At 33.5% G+C, this 24407-nt stretch overlaps 2 protein-coding genes across 3 annotated transcripts in view; both read left to right on the top strand.

Annotated features, from left to right (window-relative positions):
• LOC114325063 (uncharacterized) overlaps window positions 1-1076 on the top strand; it is a 45982-nt gene extending 44906 nt beyond the window's left edge. For both annotated transcript variants that reach the window (XM_050648938.1, XM_050648937.1), the window contains exon 12: window positions 619-1076. In XM_050648938.1, the coding sequence (XP_050504895.1) occupies window positions 619-731 (113 nt within the window). In that variant the 3' untranslated portion in view covers window positions 732-1076. The remainder of the gene's footprint in view (window positions 1-618) is intronic.
• A 2728-nt stretch (window positions 1077-3804) lies between these two features.
• LOC114325248 (uncharacterized) lies at window positions 3805-24281 on the top strand. The gene is made up of 10 exons (XM_028273257.2): window positions 3805-4099; window positions 4568-4800; window positions 8995-9261; window positions 9442-9653; window positions 11421-11606; window positions 12879-13151; window positions 13217-13470; window positions 16253-16409; window positions 21899-22225; window positions 23609-24281. The coding sequence occupies exons 1-10, from the start codon at window positions 3899-3901 to the stop codon at window positions 23752-23754; spliced, it is 2256 nt and encodes a 751-aa protein (XP_028129058.2). The 5' UTR covers window positions 3805-3898; the 3' UTR covers window positions 23755-24281.
• The last annotated feature ends 126 nt before the right edge of the window (window positions 24282-24407 follow it).

A 24407-nucleotide genomic window follows, 5' to 3' on the forward strand; every position in this document is an offset into this window, starting at 1 on the left:
TATATATTTCGACATACATAAAATATTTTTAATATTTTTCAATATTATTAATGTTGCTATTAGGATTGAAAAACTTAATCTTTCAATTGCCAGATGACGCTAATCACCTAATCCATTCACGTCAGTTGCAGTGTGGGACTAATATTATATGTCGAAAAATTTACTGGATTAGAGAAAGTAACCTATGCAAAATCTGAAGAGCCTCTAACAAGAGGTGAAATCGTCGATAAGAGTGCTGGTTGCGCTCTCTAATCTAAGTAAAAATTAAGACATTTTTGGCCTCGCATTGCCACTGAATAAAAATGGTATACATTTTTATTTTATAGCAGTATTACTCCGTGGAGTAACTAGGTGCATTTTCCGTTGGAACTTTACCAAGCTGCAGACGGGGGTTGTGAATTGCATAGTGTAGAATTCCATCCCTTTTGTCTTCACTGCAGCATTCATTTGGCTTGCAAACTGGAGAAGCCTTGGAGGTATCACCAGGGAAATGTACCAATAAGTTTTCAATTTAAAAATCTTTTAGTAATATTTTTAATATTTTTCGATTTAATTTCAATTTGTAGATTAAATTATAGCTTAAACTTAAAGATGGTTGATATAATGCGTTTGTTGCAGATAATATGAGAGACGAAAGCGGATACTTCATCCAGCGTGGGGGCCCCACCGATGATTCTTTCGATCAATTATTAAGGGACGTTCAAGACAGAATACGCAAACGCAAAGCTTGACAATTATTTGCCCTCGCTAATTCGATCTTAGGCCAAATTTTGCATTTTAGTTTTCAGTTATCTACCGCAAGGAGAATTCTGTTACTTTATATTATTTGATTATTTTCATACGTAATCTATTTACTGCTGTAAATTAAATTATTACGTGAAATACTGTTCATACAACCAGTCATGACAATTTATAGGATAAACATTTGGAATATATTTGATTTCTTTGTTGTTGAAGACGGTAATACGATTTACTTTCTTTTTATTACCCTTTATTATGTTTTCCCTACATTGGGCTGTGTATTTTGTATTCGAGATATTTTTGTTATAGCTGAATAAAAAAAGTTTTAACTTGAATGATCCTCTTTTATTTCTTTAATCCTTATATACCAATTTAGAAATACATGCATGCTGCATAAAACATTGGAAGTAGTGATGTTGATTATAGTTACTTTTGAGTATCCGTTACTTTGATTACTATGATTACTTTTGTATTTGAGTACCGGTAATCAAATCGAAAATCGTATTTCTCAGTAGATAGGTATTTTGTATAGGTATTCCGATATAACTTTATCAAAGATATAACAACTGTAAAAACATCATTTCCACCTTTTTTTGGCCCGTCTAGAAACTAGTAAATAATCAAGTGTACTGGTTGTAGATACAATAGTCGTTACTCGCTCTGATACGATTGGTACGAAGTAATCAGAGTAATCAAAGTAGATACAATAAATAGTCGTTACTCGCTCTCATACGATTAGTACGAAGTAATCAAAGTAACGATTTGCCTCTCTGTATAGTAATCGTTACTTTCCGTATTCGTAAGTAACGAGTACTTTGTAACGAATAGTTACTTTTTCAACATCACTAATTGGAAGGATTTTAAATATTCCAGTTACGATATACGCAACACATAGTACACGTTAAAACACCAAGTATTTTCAGTTATACTCTTTATGATTTGTTTCCGTAATAATTTCAGGAACTGATCAGAAACATAAGACTGACTTCAATCTAAAAAGTTTACATTTTCCATTACAATTACTATTTACATTTTAATAATATAAAACACAATTAATATTTCTTATAGTCTTTCCATACATTTCTTAACCACTTCCTTCCATTGATTTCTGTCCAATGCTTTTTCTTTCTAATTGTCAATATTACTTTTTTGTCTTTACACGTTGCCCTTACATCTCTTGGTCTACCTTTGCTTCTTTTTCGTGTTAGCTTTCGTGAAAGTACCATTTTTGGCATGCTTTCCTTTCCCATTCTTTCAATGCAATTTCTAAATATCGTATTCTTTGAGCTTTGAGTGCTGTCTTCATTTTTGGATCGTTATATAATTCTTCAAGTTCTTTATTATTCCTTCTTCTCAATTGACCATCTGTTTTCACACCTCCATATATTGCTCTTTGATTTTCTCTCTCATCTTTCTAAAAGGTCTCTTTCTGATTTATTAAGTACCCATGTTTCGCGTACATAATATGTAGCTGTAGGCCTGATAACTGTTTTGTAAATTCCAATTTTTGTTTTTCTTGAGACATTTGGATTTCATTAATGATCTCAATGCTCCATACTCTTGTTTCTTTTAGCTATTCTTGTTTTTATCTCCCGTTCGTCATGCCCCGTTCATAAAATTTTACAACGCAAGTAAAATATTAAAGCTATTTTGAATATGCATGTATTAGTTCTTTCTTACTTATCGTTCATAGTGTTAGATCGTCTGCGAATGCCATACATCGATGGTCAAATTTTAAATACTGTTCCCTGCCTATTTATTTTGATTTTTCTGATTATTTCTTCCAGATCAGATTAAACAAAGTCGTTGATAGTGGGTCTCCTTGTAATTCTTCATTTGATTAAAAATTATTTGATTTATGACCCTTTCATGCTATTTCGTTTATTGGGTTTTCCATAGCTATTTTTACCATCCCGACGATTTTACCTATTTTCTATTTTTATTTTTACCATCTCTTTTATTAGTTCGTACATAAATATGTTGTCCATTTACTCGGATACCCCTACTTGTCTTGTTCATGTACCCCTGCTTAAAATCGATAACGGAACATCCTGTTTTATGAAGATTTTTAAATTACTTGTGAGACCTTTATGCATTTTTACTCTGATACAAATTATTCAGTCATAACAACATATTCTAGAGGTAGATTATGAATTAACTATTCTAGAAAGTATTTTCTCGAATTTTATCTACTTCTCATTTTTTGAAGTTATACTTCTTTACGATCGAGAGTGAAATTTTATAATGCCGGGCGCATGCGCACACAGACAGTATGTAGTTCGTTGCCAATCTTTCAAGATATGTATGTATCAGCGCAAATAAGTCATTAAAAGGATATATTAGTGTTTTTAGTAAATGTATTATTTATTATAATTTTTTTGTCTTTGGATTTGTCTTCCTCGGGAATAAGATATTTTATAATAATAGTAAGTATGTTTAAAGTGTTTTTGTATACTTCACTTGGTCTATTAAATTTGTCAGTATAATATGAGAAATCTTGTAACCTGTAAAAGCAAAGGCAGTTTAGCTCGGTGGTAGAGCGTGTGACCGGAGATCGAGAGGTCCCGGGTTCAAATCCCGGACGGTTTATTTATATATATATTTTTTTTTACTTTTTGGTATCGTTTTAATAAAAAAAATTTAAAACTGGTAGGTAAGAAAGTTTTAATATTTAAATATATTTAATACAAATAACCTGTTAAGTATATTTATTTCTTTGAAATTATATAATAGAAGTATAACTTCTTACGTGCGTACAAAGTACACATATTCTTTTTTTTTTCAGTGTCTTTTGTCCAGATGTTCAAGTACCTGTGTTTTTCACTACTTTTAGCGATAAACCGGTATTGAAAGTAAACCGGTAGCGGTATACCACGATCCCCCGATTAAAAAAAAACTAAAAATTTCCTTCAAATATTTTAAATATCCCGGATATGGCATCTACGATACAGGCAACACACATTACATGATGCGGCATTGTTTGTTAAAAACTAAGTAGCAGGGGAAAGTAACTTACGTTTTATCGATTAAACAAAGGCATTTACAATCTTACTAACACTTTTATCTATGGGCATTAATAACAAACAACCGATATCCTGGCAGTTTGTAAGCCAACAATGATACTTATAGAAAATATCTAAACCACCAAATATCTCTGATGACTTGGAATGCCCACATTATTCAAAAATGGTTGCCTCCGGAGATATTGAACTATGAAGAACTGTTTGCTTCTTGCAGAAACTTGGAAAATACTTGTGGTTCATTAACGTCTAGACTGGAAGTCTTGTTAAATAATTTAAAGAGTAAACATTCTTCGAAATTTAATCCCCTTCTTCACGACAACGATCTGCAATTAACAGTAAGTATCTTGAATATAAATAACTTAAGGACCTAATACCTGTTGTTTATCTAGGCTGGCATTATTAAATATGTAGTTCATTTATGTATGTATACCATGTTGTCCGTATAGCTTCTTCATTTATCATCATTTTCCCTATCTAGTCTACAATTGTATAAGGAGTTTTCTTATGATAGAGGCCTGAACATATTGAATGTGTCTTTTTTGTATTCTACCTCTTCCATTTCAAGCCATTTATCCTCCATCCACTGTTATTTCAAGATCTTTATCTTTATTGTCTTCTCTGCTCCTTCAGTTCAAGAATTTCGTTGGTCATCCATTGTTTTTCTCTTGAATTCTTTTTAGTATGTTTTCTATTATTTGTAAGAAATGATCGTTAAACATTTTACATATTTCTACAAGTAGTATAGGTATTGACAGAATTTGTTATCTTTCTACCATTTACGATGAATTTTTTAATAATTTTAGGATGTAGAAGACATAACATTAACGCTTGAATCTATAGAGGTGTCTTACAAGAACATTCTTCCTAAATTAGCGGCAAATCAGGTGCATTGTATAATAGCTAACAAGTTGCAAATGTGGAAAGACATGCTATGGAAAGCTGAGCTACAATTGATCTATTTTGTTCAAGAGATAATTAACGAAATCACTCACCTTTTTATTTATTATGGAGAAAGTCTACTAGTTCAAACTTTACGGTAATATTCTGATCGAAAGTTTATATTGACACATTCCGTGCCAGCCACATTTTCAAATATGTGCCTCAAGGGTGTAGGTTTTTATATACAGAGATGGGGTCTCTGTTCTGAGAATGTCATGTTCTGGGGAGGAATTATGATCGGTACAAAAAATTTTCATCCAACCAACTTTAATAGGGCTTTTCATTCACAGTCATCTGTTTCGAGCTTCTGTCATATTTCGTATAATCCGTGTATATTAATACAAGAATAAAAAACCGCTAAACGCCGTAAAAATGAGTGGCGCATACAATATTCCAACTACAAAAGATCTGATATGAATATAACGTGGCCCGAAAATGTTTGATTCAAAACAAAATTCTAGTTTTATTTTAAAAGATTTTTTAATAATATTTGCCCAATTTCAAGTAAAACGCGCCACAAAAGAGTAACTTTGATACAGTTTGAACTTTGAAACTCTTTTGTGGCGCGTTTACTTCAAATTTAGCAAATATGAAAAAATCTTTTAAAATAAAACTAGAATTTTGTTTTGCATCAAAATGAAAATTCATTTTCCCGCCACGTAATATTCATATCAGATCTTTTGTAGCTGGAATATTGTATGCGCCACTCATTTTTGCGGCGTTTAGCGGTTTTTTATTCTTGTATTAGGAGTTTTTCAAAGTTATTTATAAATTAAATGTATAAAGTTGAATGCAATGTTTCTCGATTACACCTTAAGCTTTATAAATGGTCGCCTTTGTCGCATTATCTCGCAAATGATCTAGTGTCCATCGAATGTACACTAGATTTTTTCTATTCGAAATAGATTGAAAAAAAAAATATTGGGATGGCCGGTAAATAAACTTGGATTGTCCGTTGCCAGATCAAATTAAAGTCGTAACCAGTACAACTACATAAACCATTTAGGGAATAATCGTTAAGTGGATTATAATTTTGTAGCTTAATAACTTCTAAACGGCTTAACATTTTGTTCACTAAACATGAGTTTGAAACGTATTGACAAGTAGTATCTTATATAGATTTTTAGATAATAGATTTTTTCTTAGACAATAAACATATATTCTCTCTCTCTCTATGCATCTAAGGTCAATTATGATAACTGAAGCTATTACAGGAATTATTGAGCTTGAAAAACCGTTTTTTCCATAAGAAATAGATTTGATCGTATTTATGAAGCCTATAACTTAAAAATTCGAATTTTCCCGGATATAAGGTATACACCGTTAGATTCGTCTAGAGTCCTTCTACAAACGCTCAGTTATAGGCGTTATTCGTAGGTTGAAATTTTGAGTAATTGTCGAAAAACCAAAATTTTCAAAGTTTAGTTTTTCAGTTTTTCGGCTATACTGAGCCGTGTGTATGTCTGATCCTGACAGCTTAGACACCATTTGAAAGCTTAACTCAACGCTATTGATTTGGTATATTTACTGTTCTCCTGTCTCTTCTTGAACCGAGGATATATACCGCCAAAAAATATGCCGTTTTGTACCTACCAAGTCCTATAGCTGGCTTATGGGTAGTCAAAACTCACAAACTACACCGGTTCTGAATCGGCCCTCACCCCCTCTTCAAACACAGAAAAAATAATTCAGATCGGTTTAACTTCTCCACACACATACATACATACATACATATCCACAAACATTTTCCCTTTTTTAAATAAAAATTGACTCATATTTCTGAGCTCGATAACTTTTGAACGGTATAACCGATTTTCAAAATTAGACATGCGTTGGAAAGGTAATGATCAGGACTATTAGAAGCCGCAAAGGTCGGAGTTAAATTTTTGAAGTTTTTGGGAGTTTTGGGGACGAGAACGAAAAACAGACCCTAAATAGGAAGGGCCGTAAAATCTACACCCTTGGACCAAAATGGATGGTTGACATATAAATGGGTGAGTCTTTTCCTGAACTTTAAGATGGGAGTTGGCCCAATTTTCAATTCAGTCAGATTTAGAAAATCGAAAATTTCGTGTATATATAGTGTCGCGTGTAGGAGGTGTAGGTGTGCGCCACTGGCGAGAACTGCCGTTCTCTGGTAATTATACACGGATTATACAACATTATGACAGAAGCTCGAAACAAATGACAATCGATGAAAAGCCCTATAGCTCTCAGGTATGTTGATTTGGTAATATGTATAACCTGTAGTTAGGCTCCGCAGAGGTGCAATGAAAGAAAATTAAATTTAGCTTTAATTCGCTTATAATAATAAAAAATATCAGATGTTTCCATATAAGTTTGGTTTAGCAGTTTAGTGTATATCTTCTAGACAACGTTGTTCTCTTAGTGTGCATTTAAAAGTGCCGTTAATAAATAAATAAAAAAGTGTTGGTCCCATGGTAGTACGGGATCCGAATAGGAGGTCGAAATGTACCCATCTGCTTTCCGGATGAAACATTTTTTTTTATTAAATTTTATACATAGACAAACACGACCAGCACGGGTTGCCTATCAAAATCGTGTCATAGCTATCCTTAAGGGAACCGTAGAGGTTGAAATCAATATTTCAAGCAAAATTTTTTTTTGAAAGTTTGGTAGAATTATTTTATTTTTAAATTAAATAGGCATATTCAGTACAATTCATAGATTACTCAAGAAAAAATTCAAGGAAAAATATTGAAAAATAAGCCAACGGTGGCAAATTTTTAAAAGACACCTCAAAATTTAATGAATTTTGCGGTGGACATCAGAACGCATCATTTGATCATGGTAATCAAAGAATTCAAAAAGATTTTATTAGCTTATGAGTTTCTAGAGGTAATGCTGTCGAGTTTTTTTAGTTTTATCTAATTGTGACTTTTTGGTATCACTCAGAAGTTAAAACAACGAATTTTTTTTCAAAAAAGGGTGAAAATTAACATATTTATTATTGTTAAACAAAAAATAAGCATACAACAAAAATATCTCGACAGCGTTACCTCAAGGAATGTGTAAAAAATATATACAAAATTCCAGGCGGGTCGGTTAAGTAGCTTTTGAGTTACAATGTCTACAGTCTGTGAGAAAAGCAGTTTTGAGGAAAACGCGTTTAAAGTATTGTCAACTTTTATTTTTAATTTCTTTTTTATCTTTCAAATCGTAAAATGATGCACACCGGAATATCTTTTGAATCGCAGAGTAATTTACTAAAGAAAATGAGAACAGATGTTGACCGTTGTTCACTACGTTCAAGCGTGCTGGCGCGAACCTGCTGCAAATCGAGTCGAATCTATTCAACACTATCTCCTTACCTCCCTGCCGTCGACTCGATTTGCAGCAAGTTCGTGCCAGCGCGCTTGAGCGTAGTGAGAAACGGTCAACAGCTATTCTTATTTTCTTTTGTAAATTACTCCGCAATTTAAAAACATATTCCGGTGTGCATCTTTTTACCATTTGAGACAAAAAAGAAATTGAAAATAAAAGTTGACAACACTTTAAACGCGTTTTTCTTAAAACTGCTTTTTTCAGGCTGTAGACTTTGTAACTCAAAAACTACTTGACCAACTCACCTGGAATTTTATATATATTTTCTTTAGATATTCCTTGAGAATAATGCTGTCGGGATATTTTTTGTTTTATGCTTATTATTTGTTTAACAATAATAAATATGTTGATTTTCACCATTTTTTGTGCAAAAAAATTCTTTGTTTTGATTTCTGAGTGATACCAAAAAGTCAAAATTAGATAAAACTAAAATAAATCAACAGCGTTATCTCGATAAACATAAAATATAAGCTAATAAAATCTTTTTGAATTTTTTGTTTACCATGATCCAATGATAAGTTCTTATGTCCACCACAAAATCCATTTTTTTTTTCGAGGTGTCTTTAAAAATATTGCCACCGTTGACTTATTTTTCAATATTCTTCCTTGAATTTTTTTCTGAGTATTCTTTGAATTATACTAAATACGTTTATTTAATTCATAATTTTATCATACTTTAAAAAAATTCACAAAAATGTGCTTGAAATGTTGATTTCAACCCCTACAACCCCCCCCTGTCACGATTTTGATAGGCAACCCATGCTGGTCGTGTTTGTCTATGTATGAAATTTAATAAAAAAATGTTTCATCCAGCAAGCAGATGGGTACATTTCGATCTCCTATTCGGATCTTAGACTATGGGACCAACTTGGCCCATTAAGGCAATACTAGTGTTGATCTCAACGTGGCAGGGAACGTGTTTTAGTGAATAAAACTTGTTTTCTAGAATATCTGTATCGTACAACAATCTATTGGTCTTGGACAAGAAATACCACGTCTCCAATGATAACAATATTTGCAAGAACACTTGTCCCTATCTTATATTTCCGATGAGGAGTATTTCAGTGACCAGGTTGCTTCAAATTATCGCATATAAAAGAGCTGAATTGTGCTGCCATAAGCTCATCGATTGCTTGCTGGAAACATACAGATTGTATGAAAATTCCGACGATGATGATGACGGCTCAGATAATTCTAGCTTAGAAATATACATGTAAGATATAATATTTATTTTATAGTTTTTTTTTCGACAGGCAATCCAAATAATAACGCAGTGTATTACGAGTTGCCTACTTATTAGGGCTAACTTGTCCATTTATAATTTAACAATTTACTAAAGTATTAGTACTATATTTGATTTGGTATTATATTAACAAGATATTTATATTTTAAGGACCTTAACGAAACATATGTCTCCTCCTGACGTAGCGGAAAAGACAATCACCAAAGAAGCCTCAGAAAACATCAATGATTCCAGCATTTTCGCTAGTTTGGAAGAATTAATCTATTACGAGGAAAAGAACGTTATAGATTTGTTAACAGTCACGCTGCAGGCAGCTCCAGAAATGCTGGGACACGACGGTGTTAGAAAATCCAAAAGTTCAGGTAAAAACAAAGCGCCTTTGGGGATAAATTTGGCTTTGTAGTATAGGAGTTTCTTTTGCTTGCAAGTTTTATGGAACTTTTGATCTGAAGTTTGTAGCTGTTCCTCCACCCTTTCTTTAATGATTTTCACATACAAACTACCCACAGAAGCTGTGACGCATATTCGCCTATAATTATTAGGGTATTTTTTGTTTACATTTTTATACACTTTTCCAAAATTAACCCACCACCTTAAAAATAGATCATTTTTGATGTCTCGAATTTTCTAAACCTGTTGTCCGATTTAAGTGATTTTTTAATACTTGTTGCTAGACGGGTAAATTGTCATTGTGTTTAGGGTGTACCAAACAGTGTTTTTTCTCACAGTTCGCAACACCCTTTGGAATATTCAGGTTTTCTTAACATTATGTTTTTTTATTCATTCGCTTATGTTGGATAATAAAAAAGTTAGATACTTTACCGACTAGCCATGTTTTATCAATACAGGGTGTTTTTAAATAAGAATGACAAACTTTAAGAGGTAATTCTGCATGAAAAAATAATGACCTTTATAAACATATGTTCGCAAATGCTTCGTTTCCGAAATACAGGATGTTGAAGTTTTTCTTACAAACTGACGATTTATTTATTGCTCTAAAACCGGTTGAGATGTGTAAATGAAATTTGTTGGGTTTTAAGAGGTAGTTATTGCGCATTTTTTGACTTACATGCAATTTTTCTTAAAAACTGGCAATGTATGTATTGCTCTAAAACCGGTTGAGATATGCAAATGAAATTTGGTATGTTTTAAGAGGTAGTTATTGTGTATTCCTTGACATACAATCAAGAATTTTATATGCATCATTGGCGCGAATACGGGTAATATGACCCGTATGCGCGACAAAGGTGACTATAAAATTCTTAATTGTATGTCAAAAAATGTGCAATAACTACCTCTTAAAACATAGCAAATTTCATTTGCATATCTCAACCGGTTTTAGAGCAATACATACATTGTCAGTTTTTAAGAAAAATTTCAACACCCCGTATCTCGGAAACGAAGCATACATTTATAAAGTAAACGATCATTATTTTTCCATGCATAATTACCTCTTAAAGTTTGTCATATTTATTTAAAAACACCCTGTATTGATGAGAAACATGACTAGTTGTTAGAGTACCTAACTTTTTTATTATCCGACATAAGCAAATGAATAAAAAACATTTTGGGTTCCAATTTCAGTATTTTATGGGTGTTTCGAATATTATTACAGCGATATTGTTAAAAAATAAGGCTATAACATATTAAAAAAATTCCTTAAATCGGACAACAGGTTTAGAAAATTTGAGACATCAAAAATAACCCATTTTTAATGTGTGCGTTAATTTCTTGAAGCAGTGTATATGGAGCTTAAATAGCCCATTTTCCATTCGTTAGGTATTTGTATATCAAATAAGCATTTTTAATTATTTGTCTTAATTCTTGTCGTAAGACCAAAGGGCCGTGTTTTAGCAGGTCTGCAGGTATATCCCCAGGGACGCTTACTATGTTATTTTCCATCCTTTTTAGCGCATTTCTTTTTTGGTTTTGTGTTTTCCTGTCTCTTATTTTTTAAGTTGGGGCGTTGGGTGAAGTACATATTACCAACATATCTTTTTTCTTGTAATAAATGAGTAATATTTTATATTTGTGGGCATTCGTCCCTTTATATTGGTTATATTTTTACCCTTTCATGGGTATTCTATCGTACAATTAATTGCTGCTGTGTTATTAACATACTTTTCCAGGTGTGAAAAAAATCAGTCCAAAGGCTAGGGAAAAAGTACTGGAATACTATGAACAAATCTTATGGGGAGAGGTTGGTAATTTTTTGGAACACGTTGTACTCTGGTGGTCAGCATCGCCTTTATCCGCAAGACCGCCCCATTCGAGTCAGCATTTGAGGGAATGGATAGTACAATTTATTCCGACAGGTACCGATTTTTTTCTATATAATATTTTTTATTTTTCTATGTGTGTAATATCAAAACCAAGGCGAAGGATAGGAAGGAATGGACGCTGATTCTGGAAAGGCCAAGACCCACCATGGGTTGTAGAACCAATGACGATGATATAATATCAAATCCCATTATCCATGGCATTCATAGACTTCCGAAAGGCGTTTAACAGTATAGAACATTAGGCCATCAAAAACTCACTACAGAATTGTTTACAGGTACACGGACTTATAACAAATATATACAAAAACGCGAGTACCATAATAAAATTGACGGATGAACACGCTACAGAACCAATAAAATTGGAAAGAGGAGTCACGTAAGGAGACACAATATCGCCAAAATTGTTCAATCAGGCTATGGAAGACATATTTAAAAAATTAGAATGAGAAACATATAGAATAAGAATAAATGGAGAGCTCTTGAACCACTTGAGATATGCAAACGATATATAGTCCTGATAACAGATAAGAAGGAAGAGTTACAGAAGATGGTTGAGGAACTAGATAAAAAAGCGACAGGGATAGATCTATAGATGAACTATAGTAAAACCAAGACTATGACAAACCAAGAAGACAAATTTGAAATAGTAGTCAAACAATAAATTAGAGCAGGTTACATAATACATATACCTAGGACAGATAATAAAGGTGAATAGCGACAATCAAACAGAAGAAATAAAAAGAAAAACTAGATTAGCATAGGCATCATTTGGTAAACTATCATATATTCTAAAAAATAAAAGGTACCCTCAATATATGCGAACGAAAATATTCAACCAGTGCATATTACCAGTTATCACATATGGCTCACAAACATGGACTTTCACAAAGGAGAACATCGACAGGATATGCAAAACACAAAGAGCAATGGAAAGACAGATGCTGGATATCGGTCTTGAAGACAGAAAAAGAAACTGATGGATCAGAGAAAAAACACAGGTGAACGATGTATCAAGACAGGTTGCCAAAGGAACTTCGTCGGACACATTCTGCGGTAAAAAGATGAAAGATGGAATAAGCGAATTCTACACTGGCGACCATGGGAACAGAAAAGAAAAAGAGGAAGACCACAGATGAGATGGATGGGTAACTTTAAGAGAACGGCAGGAAAGGACTGGATGCAGATCGCTCAGAATAGAGACCAATGTAGATTAACTGGGGAGGCCCTTGCCTAGGAATGGGCGTTTAAGGCTAATTAGATAGATAGATTAACCGATCTTTTATATTATTTATATCCTTATTTCAGCTGACGTATCCCCTGTTGTTCTCTCGGCTTTGGCAAGTCTCGCAGACGCGCTGGGTGTTCACGTAGCTTCAACGTCTTGGGATCAGAATTTTCGATTGGCTTTGGTTTCTTCCAAAGCAATTTACAACCCAGAAACTGGCAAACTTTATGCCAACGTTTTACAGGATCTAGTTGTGTTGTGCAACCAATGCGAGACCACTCCCGATTGGTTCGTTGGAGCTCCATTGGATGAACTACCATTGGTTGAACAAATTCCTGTGTTGCATCGATTAGGTATGTCTAGTAGAACAAAGAAGTCTTCAACTTAAATATCATTCGTTTTCATTTTTCGATTGCAGATCATTCTATACACACAACTAGGTTGTGGTCCATCAACGAATGTAAGAAACTGGTGAACGCTTGGAACGTTAGTGCATTTTTCACAGTGATTCATGATAATATTGTCGACTGCCTTAGTCAACTCAACAATTTACGCCTTGCTGATCACGCCGGCGAGATCGAGAAGAAAAATTTGGGTGTGCAGGTTGAGGTGTGTGTTCTCATGAGAGCCAAATTGGTGTCGGAAGTCAAAGTTAATTTTGACAAGTTGAAGGTATGTTAAACGTACATAAATATTAGGTTTTGCTCCAACCCGTCACAAAAACCGTTCTTGAACGGTTATGAGTATGCGCAGTAACGAAAAATGTGTTACTGCGCATAATTATTCGTTATTGCGCATGCGCGTAACGATTCAAGAACGGTTTTGTATCGAGTTGGAACAAACCTATTATTATTACCTAGTATTTATCATCAAGTTTTATTCATAATTTTTTATTTTTGAGTGGAGCGGAATAAAGAAATAAAAGAACAGAAATGACGGTATATTACTGGAAACTAGTAGAGTAAAGACCGCGTCCCACCATCAAATAATTTGATCAAACTGGTTTGAGCAAACTGAAAGTGACAGTTAGTGACGTCATATCCTGAAGGCCCCGTCTCACCATCAAATAATTGACAGTTATTTGATCAAACTTGACTAGTGACACAAACTATACATACTAACTGTCACTTTGTGTCACTAACTGTCAAGTTTGATCAAATAACTGTCAATTATTTGATGGTGAGACGGGGCCTTCGTGAAGTGTTCATTGTGGATAATAATGAAAAATTTTAATTTTAAATAAAGTACAAACAAGTTAGACAACTCAATACAAAAAATTTGATCAAACTAGACTGATAGTGAGAGCACAGATTTTTAGAATTTCAAAAAAACTGCAATTGTGACGTCACTTTGACGTACTTCCTCAAGTACGTCAAGTTTGCTCGAACTGTTTGATCAAATTATTTGATGGTGAGACGCGGCCTTAAGAAAGAGCTTATAATGATTGCTGTACACCGATGTTGTTCAAAAAACACTCTAAAATAGAAAAACTTGGAGAAATGTTAAAAGTTCCTTACAGTTAAAAGTTCCTTATAGTTAATAGTTTCTTACTTTGGATTTTTCTGGGATTATTTTCAATAGGCAACCCACATATACGTCAAAAAGTGCATTACGAGTTGCCTAATTTTGGGGTCCATACAAAATATAAATCGATACACCAGTTCCACAGTAAGTCTGAATTTTATTGATTTGGAGTTAACGCTTCAATAACCAATATGTACAAGTTGCAAAGGGTGACAACTCTAGAATAAGGTTCTGTGAAGATGTCACACATATATTTTGCCATAAAACAGTAATTATTTTAGTTCCAAAGTGTAACAATTCGAGGTGTTACTCTGTTTTCTAATAACTAACGATTTTTGACTTGTTACGCTTTGGAACTGGTGTACCGAAATATATTTTTTCTACGAGCGTGCAAAAATGTCTACTTTCGCGCACGCATTTTAGTTTAGAAAGTTTCACTTTTCCGCACGCGTGTTACTTTTCCGCACGCGTGTTACTTTTCCGCACGCGGTTTTTACTTTTCCGCACGCGTGTTAATTTAGATATGTTAATATGGCCTTAAAGTAATTATAATACATGCAATAAACTAATATTTAGATATTATTTACTAATTTATTTCAAATATATCTTATTGTGTTCCTGTTTTAATGAAATTAACGCGACCATTCGATGAAATAAAATTATTTTGACATAATATTCGAAAGTCAAATCGGTAGACAATAACAGTCGTTTTGAATCATCGTCATGGAAACCAAGATCGTGGTCATGCTAACTAATTATATTGAAAGTTTGGTTTTGATAATCTTGTCAAAGAATTAATTTGTGTATGTATATTTTCATATTAATTAAATTAATTGATTAAGATTTGGTAATTTTTTAAAGACTCTTAGAAAAAATATTGTTCCTAACTCTTGCAGAAAGTCTCTTTTCCGCACTAGACTGCTTGCCGAACTCCCGCTTCTCGTCGTTCGGCAAACTGCAGTCGCGTGCGGAAAAGAATGACTTTCTGCACTTGTTAGGAAAATAACTATTTCGTATTACATGTTTATTTGGGTTTACATTTAAGGAACAATTTAAAATTTACCCCAAATTTACCGATTAATTAATGAGTTGTAACAACAAATGAAAAAAATCAATAAATTAGTATACATTTTAGATAAATATGCGATGTTAGCTATTATTGAATAAGTTGAATATAATAAAAATAAAAATTTAAAATTTTTGTTACTAACTTTTTATTAGAATTATTTAAATGCATTTCAATCGTATAAAAGCAATTGATGGGACACATAATTTATGTATTGACAACTAGAGAGTCCTCTAAAATAGAAACAGTTTGAAAAAAGTTCATATGAACAGAACAAAACATTTTGACGCAAGAAATCTTTGTAGTGATATACTCAGCAACGCCACAGATGTAATTTAGGCCTGTATCCCGAGTACCAAAAAAAAGTGTATTAATAGCATTAATAGCAACCTGAAAATTTGTTAATAGCTTAACGGTGTCTAGTCGGACAAACTGTGATGTACGGGAACACTGGAAGTTTTAATTATGGAACAGGTTTCGAACGTCAGAGTACGAAAACGTCCCATGTATTTTGTCGGACAGAACTTCCAATTTATTTGTTACCCTTTCATCAAACTCTCATGCAAAAATCAGACTGCTATTTACTACCAATATAATTCCTGTCATTTGACATGTTCTACGTGTCGGACTTATTAAAATACCCAACATATTTGTCGGACAACAGTTTTTCATATACCATATACTATATAAAGTTTGCTATTGAATAAACTTAAAAACAACCTGCTAGTTTTCACAATCATAAACTTGTCAGGATGACACGTTCCACAATTAAAACTTCCTATACATCAAAGTTTGTCCGTTCCCACAATCAACTTTTTTTTGTACGCGGGATCCAGGCCTAAATACTTTATTTTTAAATTTCAGGAAGCTCCAAAAGAATGCGTTGATGGTCTAGCAAGCGTTTGTCGCACAATATGTCTTGCCAACTTACAAATGATCTTTCCTCCTAGTTCATATTGGAAAAAAACAAACTCAGAGATGATTTCCGAAACACCAAGTGTCTTCGTAGCAAAATATTTAGGTAACTAAAATTATTGTGTTTTTGATAAAACATAGTTTAGATTTTTTGAAGTTATACTTCTTTAGGCGCGATTGAGGGTGAAATTTTATTAATCTGCGCGCATGCGCACACATACAGTATGGAGTTCGTTACTAAATGTTTTAATTTATGTATGTATCAATCCAGAAAAGGTGTGGAAAGGATATATTAGTGTTTTTAAATATATTTTTCTATAAACGTGTTAAAAATGCAATTTATATCACTCCATAGGAGCGTTAACAATGCTACTTTAAAGCACCAGTGCTTTAAAAATTTTAAGGCACTGCAGTTAAAAGTGAATTGTCAAATTCTGAAACGTCAAAATATTTATATTTCATTTATTAACATTAATATTAATAATACAACTTGCACAATTTGAAAAAGGTGGTTTAAAAAGTTTTTTAAACTTAATTTAAACTGTATTATTGCATTTTTAACACGTTTGTAGAAAAAAAACTATTAAAATTTGTTAGAATATACAAAAATAAAAGTAGATGTTATTCTATAGTTGTTATGATTTACGTATTGACAGTATAGGCAATTTTGATGTAATGTCAAGAAAAATATAAAAATGGAATGTCAGTCAAGTTCAAGTAAAAGTTTCTGTAGGTATTGTCCTGTAATTGAGAATGAATAAATTATAATTGTTGATATATAAGACGTTTGTAGAAAAAATATTGTATGATATAGGTGTTAAAAAGTTTATTTTTAAGGCACTCATGTGAATTGCAGAATGAGCGAAGCGAATCTTTCACATACGTGCCTTAAAATTGTGCTTTTAACATTTATATCATAAATAACTATTATTATAATTTTTGTGTATTTGGACTTATCTACCTCGGGAATAAGATAATAAGTAATATTTAAAGTATTTTATAATTCACTTCGTATGTTTGTCACTATGTCTGAGAAATCTTGTAGCCCGTATAAAGAAAAGGGTATAGCTCAGTGGTAGAGCGTTGGGCTGGAGATCAAGAGGTCCCCGGTTCAAATCCTGGTGTTTTCTAATCTTTTTTTAATTTTTGGCATTGTTTTAATAAAAATTTTTGGAAAGTAGTAAGTAAAAATTAATTTAATCTTTAAATAAAATACAAATAAACTGTCCGAAAGTATATTTATTTCATTGAAATCATATTTAGAAGTATAAAAACTTACGTGCGTACAAAGTACACATACATTCTTTTTTTTCCTCCTCATCAGTAGTCCCATATCCTCTTCTCTCCGATTTCACCAGTTATCATATACTTTGGGCCCTTCCGAATTGCAAAGAACGAAATGCCGCGGATGAACTAGAGGCATCTACCGAAAAACAAAATAAGTTATTAATCGAAGTAGCACAGGAAACTACAATAAATATCGTTCCCATACCACCAGATTAACAACAGGTGGAACACTTTCTTTGGTTACAACCTCCAGAGATTTTCAAAAATTATAAATCATACAGGATGCCGAGGAAATTAAGATGAGAGAATTTTAAATAATTCCCAACCCATCTACTCAACGTGGTAAAAGTTACAACAAGAAAGATTCCTTAGTACTCAGCAAAAGAGTAAATGAATTAAAATGTATAAACATTGGGAAATGCTGCATTGAAATGAATAAACAAACGAAAATGCAGCAGCTGCATAATACGATATTTATTGTCGTTTTGTGGTATGGGAACGATATTTATTGTCGTTTTCTGTGTTACTTCGATTGATAACTTATTTTGAAAGTCGTTTACTTGCAAGTAGCAATATTTTGCTGTCAAAATAAAACTTTTGTTTATTATTGTTTGAACATATCTTATCACAATTTACTATTCGCGGTGTGCATACTTGGAAGGGAAACGAGAAACGACCGTGCGCGAGTCGCGGAGAAATATTCTTCTTCTTCTTCTTTTTTATTTTTGGTTTCGCTGCAAGGCGATTACCAGCACGATTTATAAGCGATCTTGACGTAGTCTGGCTCTAAGCCATACCAAAATCGCTGACTATGTTCTTGTAAGGAAGCTTTTGATGAGGTGTGATGATTATAATTAAATGAGATTAATTAGGTCAGGTTAAGTATGATTAAAAATTAAAACATAAATTAAATGACAAATAGCAACATAATATAACACGGATACGTATAAACAGTTGAGCCTTGCAATTTGTAAGCTTATTTTGTTAATTGCTAGAAAACGCATTGCAGTTTATAAGCTTATTTGGTTAATTGCAAGAAAACGCATAATTACATTGACTGATTCTTCCGTTAAGGAACTTAGAATATTGTATATAGAGAGCGGTGTTTTGAAGTTCATGGAAATAAATTTTGTGTATATATCAAAATTAGGAATCACATTAATCGGGCATTCAAAAAAGATGTGGTTTAGATCCTCGAGACGACCACATTCACAAAAAGGATTATCTTTTATATTCATTTTATACAGATGTTGTTTTGTTAAACAATGGCCTGTGCGCATTCTAATGATGGTGGTAGTGTGTCTTCTATTTCTATATGGAAAATTTGAATACCAAGGTTTTGTAGGAAAGAAGTCTTGAATTGTTTTGTATTGCGAAGTCTTCTTCTGGACTAAAGATTTCCATTTTTCTTGGTACTCTTTTGTAATTTTTCCTCTGATGACTGATAGGGCATCCTGGGAATTCAGTTGTACTTCCATGGGTACATTCAGGTCTCTTCCTATTTTTGCCAGTATGTCAGCCTGGGTGTTACCAAATATATTAGAGTGTCCAGGTATCCAGGAAAGGAGAAATTTGGTACCATTCGGAGAAATATTGCTCAATATTGTTCAATAATTCATATTGTCAATTGAAATTGTCAAATTGACGTATATTTCATACCTTCTGTCATTGAAGCAGAAAAAGTATATATTGCTCCACAATATTGATATGATATGCAATTATTATATAAAGGTAAATTTAATTAATTGTATTCTGCTTGCAGTACTGCATTTTAATAACTAATTTTATTTACTACATACAATTGTTTACGTTTGCATAACATAACCTGCATCTTATTTTTTCTTCTTATTATTTTTTTGGACTATGGCCTTGACAATTATCCAGCAACCAGGACTAATATAATTGGCCAATATAATTAAAAGTGCGAATAAAAGTACAGAGCGTAGAAATAGAGGTCGCTTTGCCGAACTTGCACGGCCCCAATACCAGTTTGTGTTTTTGTTGAATTTAACAAAAGTTGATTAATAGCAAGCTGAAAATTTGTTAATAGCTTAAGGGTGTCTAGTCGGATAAACATGGAACAGGGGCAGTTTTAATGGTGGAACAGGTTAAAAATTTGGAACGGCCAGACCACGAAAACGGCACATTTATTTTGTCCGACAGAATAGACTTAAACTCTCCGAAAAGAGATTAAATTCTCATACAAAAATCAGACTGCTATTTATCACCTGTCATAATTCCTGTCATTTAACATATTCTACATGTTCCACTCATTAAAACGCCCATTTGGTGATAAATAGTAGTCTGATTTTTGCATGAGAGTTTAATCTCTGTTCGGAGAGTTTAAGTCTGTTCTGTCGGACAAAATACATGTGTCGTTTTCGTGGTCTGACCGTTCCAAATTTTTAACCTGTTCCACAATTAAAACTTCTCCTGTTCCAGTGTTCCCATATATCAAAGTTTGTTCGACTAGACACCCTTAAGCTATTAACAAATTTTCAGCTTGTTATTAATCAACTTTTTTTTTTCATACGAGGGATCCAGACCTATAAGTTTATCTATTCAACTCATAAGTATATTCAGTACAATTTTTGTTGCAAGTGTAGTTAGAATTTGTTGTTATTGTGGTTTTAACTAAGTTAATATGCAAATAAATCATCTTGATCGTGAAACACAGCTACGAGCTATTGGGACCGTGCAAGTTCGGCAAAGCGACCCCTATTTCTACGCTGTATACTAAAATTCGCACTTTTAATTATATTGGCCAATTATATTAGTCCTGGTTACTGGATAATTGTCAAGGCCATAGTCCAAAAAAATAATAAGAAGAAAAAATAAGATTCAGGTTATGTTATGAAAACGTCAACAATTGTGTGTAGTAAATAAAATTAGTTATTAAAATGCAGTACTGCAAGCAAAATAAAATTAATTAAATTTACCTTTATATAATAATTGCATATCATATCAATATTGTGGAGCAATATATAATTTTTCTGCTTCATTGACAGAAGGTATGAAATATACGTCAATTTGACAATTTCAATTGACAATATGAATTATTTAAGATAGTTGCAATATTTCTCCGCGACTCGCGCAGGGTCGTTTCTCGTTTCCCCTTCCAAGTACTTGCACACCGCGAATTGGTGTGATAGAGGGTGGTATGAACATCCGCGACGTGGCGGAAGCCGTGCATTCTACCAAAAGTATTGCAGGACGATTACGGCAGCGTTTTCAAGAAACTGGTGATGTAAGGAAAAGACATACTGGTTCAACAAGAGCAACACAACGGGTAAATGACGGGTTTGTTCGGCTTCAGATATTAAGGGACCCCAATGTTACTGCTAGCCAGCTAAGAAGCGAGCTTCAAAACATTCATGGAATTAATGTATCTGCTTAAAACTGTCAGGAATAGGTTGCGTGAGGCTTGTCTTCACGCTAGATGTCCCAGTATTATCCCGGAGGAACTTTGATGGTTTGAGGTTTGGACTGGAGTTTTGATAAGTTTTCAAACTGATCTCGTTCATATTGAAGGACTTTTAACAGCAAATGAATATAGAGATCATATTCTTGCACCTATTGTATATGCTGCAGAATTCGGAGAAAATTTTGTGCTGATGCAAGATAATAAATGTCCGCATGTTGCAAGAATCGTGAGAAATTTTTTAGAACAGAACAATAAAAAGATGTGGACAACAGCAATGATTAATGAAGGGAATAGCTGCTAAACTGTATGCAAGAGCAATCACAACAAATTGAGCAAGACATTTGACAATTTGATAAAAAGTATGCCAGATCGATTTCGAGCTGTCATTAATAATAGAGGTGGTCATAGCATAGGCGTAACCAGGGGGGGGTTTAACCCCCCCCATTGGGATGTACTTTGCGCTCTATACGCGTAACACCATAGCCCTCAGAGACCTTCCAATAGTTGTAACCCCCCCTTAGGATCATCCTGGTTACGCCTATGGGTCATAGACTCTACAAACAAGAGCCTATGACTTTATTTTTAAATTTTAGTTGAGAATTTTTCTTTAATTAATTTTTTCAACTTTCTAAACCTTCTGTATAAAACGACCGACTATTGTGTTATTCACAATTTATCGTTAAACTGCGTCGAGATTTGTTGAATTTCAATATTTTCCAAATAAATAGTCCAATTACCATTTAATTATTCATCGATTACTTTGTCCCCTAGACCTAGACCATTTTGATGTGTGTATATTTGACTTGTAAAAGTGCTTTTTGTATTATTATACTAATAAACTATTGTACCTACCTATTCAAAAGTAACAATCTTCTTCTTTATAGATCGTATTTTGGTACCGGTACTAGAAGCTACCAACGATCACCAAATAGCAAACATGATACTAACCTTAATTTGCGAGTCGTGGCTAGATCATATCTACCTAAACAAAATCAAGTTTAGTCATTGCGGGGCTTACCAGCTGCTCTGCGATTTCGGCTACATTTTAGTTTGGTTATCAGAGTACCCAACCATTACGGCCACGATGAGAAAAAAGTTGATGAAGAACGAGGTGTTGAAGAGATGTGAGGGGGTGGGGCGGTTATTACTGAGGAGACCGGGAGAGAGGATTAAAATGACGGATAAAAGCAAAAAACCATCGCCACCTAAAGGTAAGTTCTCGAGCAGTATAGTCCCCAGTACACCATCCTTTTTGAAAATGATTATAAAAGTCTTAAAAATGGTTTTAACTGCTTCGGTTGGGCGAGTCTACCACTTTCGGAAAAATTTTTGAGTGCAGGTTGGACGCTTTTTCGCACACACAACATCTAAAGCTGTAGCTCTAGCATGGTTATGTTTAGTTATTCTTCTTCTCCCATAAGCACCATCTCCGCGACGGAGGTCGGCAATCATCATAGCTATTCGAATTTTAGAGACGGCTGCTCTGAAAAGTTCATGTGATGTACATCCGTACCATTCTCACAGATTGCGCAGCCACGAAATTCTGTGTCTCCCTATGCTTCTTTTTCCTTGAATCTTTCCCTGCATAATCAATTGCAGCACATAGTCAATATGTCCGAGATATTCTAATTTTCTTGTTTTGATGGCATTTAAGATTTCCATTTCTTAATTCATCTTTCTCAGAACCTCTTTGTTTGTGACGTGTTCTGTCCACGATATTTTCAGAACTCTTCAGTGCACCCATAGCTCGATTGATTCTAGTTTTTTCATTAATGCGGCATTCAAGGTCCAAGCTTCCATTCCATAAAACAAAGTCGAGAAAAGGTAGCACCTAACCAACCTTACTTTTCACTCTAACATTTTGTTAAAATTCACTCTAGCCTTTTCTATTCTAATTTTAATTTCCTGGAAGTAATCATTGGTCTACTCGTTCGACATTGGTTCCCTTTATGAGGAAATTCTCGTTATGTCTTTAGATATTCTCATAAATTTTGTCTTCTTGATGTTCATTGTTACACCGTATTCTTGGCTATACATCGCTCTTCTGTTCACCTGTCTCTGAAGATCTTCAATAGTTTCGGTGACCGATGAAGATGACAGTGTCATCCGCATATTTAATGTTGTTAATGGGAACTCGCTTCACCTTTATTCCAGCTGTTTCACCCTCAAGAGGATCTTTAGGAGAGGATTTTTAGGATGTTTTCCGAGTAGGCATTAAAGAGAATTGGCGACAATACGCATCCCTGCCTCACCCTAAGTCAAATTTCAATTTTTATTTTATATAAAGAAGTAATAAATAAATAAGTACGGTGCCGTATGTGTGAATTTTCTGAATAATCATTTGCCATTACTACTGCAAAAGTTTAGACAAAAATGCTCATAACTCATTAAATACCCTAAATAGTAGTGTGACTTCATATTGTAAGAACATGGATTATGAGAGGAATTTACATATCAGAAAATTTACAAGATGTCCTATTCTTAAACTTTTTTGGATATTCTGTGCCATAATAAAAACTCACTCTGTATATTCTCTATTTAAGTCCTCCAGCAAAATATAAGAATCTGTTCTAAACAACTATTTTGTTTTTAAGACGTTGAAGATTCCCAAGAAGAGGAAGAGAAGGGAGAGCTCATGCCAGCAGAAATGTATGTACCCAATCAAGAGCAATGGCTCGAGTTGAGGGCTCTTAAAAAGAAGACAACGTTCCCAATGCCGATTTGCTGTGGACAACCATAGGCAAGTCCAACATTTGAATATTGCCGTTTTGACGTATTTTTTATACGAAAATACGAGGATAAAGAGAAAAAGTTACTCCTGGTCTATAAATTCTTTTCCAACACAGTAATGCACTCGGCTACAAAGGAATGGATACAATTCAGGAGAGATTTGAAGTAGAAATTGGAGGAAAATCTTCCTAATTCGCTTGACTTGACTTCAGTTGCTGTGACGTCTGTTTTCTATTACCAACCCTTAAGATACCTTAAGGTACCTAAAAAACTTTTAGTGATAAATAAAAACAACCCTATCCTGAGCTAATCAAGTCATTGGAGAAACTATTTTAATCTAGGGAGAGAATAAGTTGACAGATAAATCTTCAATAAATTAAAAGTCATTTTTTCACCACTAGGTTGATAACCTTTCACTTTGTCCTCGCATTATGAGAATTTTGTGATATTTAGTAGAAACATTTAGTATGATTAAACTTAACTGTGAAGACAATTAACAAAAAGCTTAATAAATAAACGAAGGAACTATTACTTTTACATCCATAGATGTTTTATTTGTCTTAACGACCCCTGATCTGTTTCCTCTCCTATATTTTCTTATGGTCCATTTTTAGAAGACTCACACAATATCCTCGTCTACTAAGATGGACAATAAAACAGTAA

The sequence above is a fragment of the Diabrotica virgifera genome, chromosome 4 (genome assembly GCF_917563875.1).
Source record: "Diabrotica virgifera virgifera chromosome 4, PGI_DIABVI_V3a".
Lineage (NCBI taxonomy): Eukaryota > Metazoa > Arthropoda > Insecta > Coleoptera > Chrysomelidae > Diabrotica > Diabrotica virgifera.

What these genes read in the sequence shown, in the direction of transcription:
- LOC114325248 (XM_028273257.2), top strand. Translation starts at nt 3,899, where the DNA reads ATGACTTGGAATGCCCACATTATTCAAAAATGGTTGCCTCCGGAGATA. An exon ending in ACAACGATCTGCAATTAACA is followed by an intron (nt 4,100 to 4,567) that starts GTAAGTATCTTG and finishes TAATAATTTTAG; the next exon opens with GATGTAGAAGACATAACATT. An exon ending in AAAACCATCGCCACCTAAAG is followed by an intron (nt 22,226 to 23,608) that starts GTAAGTTCTCGA and finishes TTTGTTTTTAAG; the next exon opens with ACGTTGAAGATTCCCAAGAA.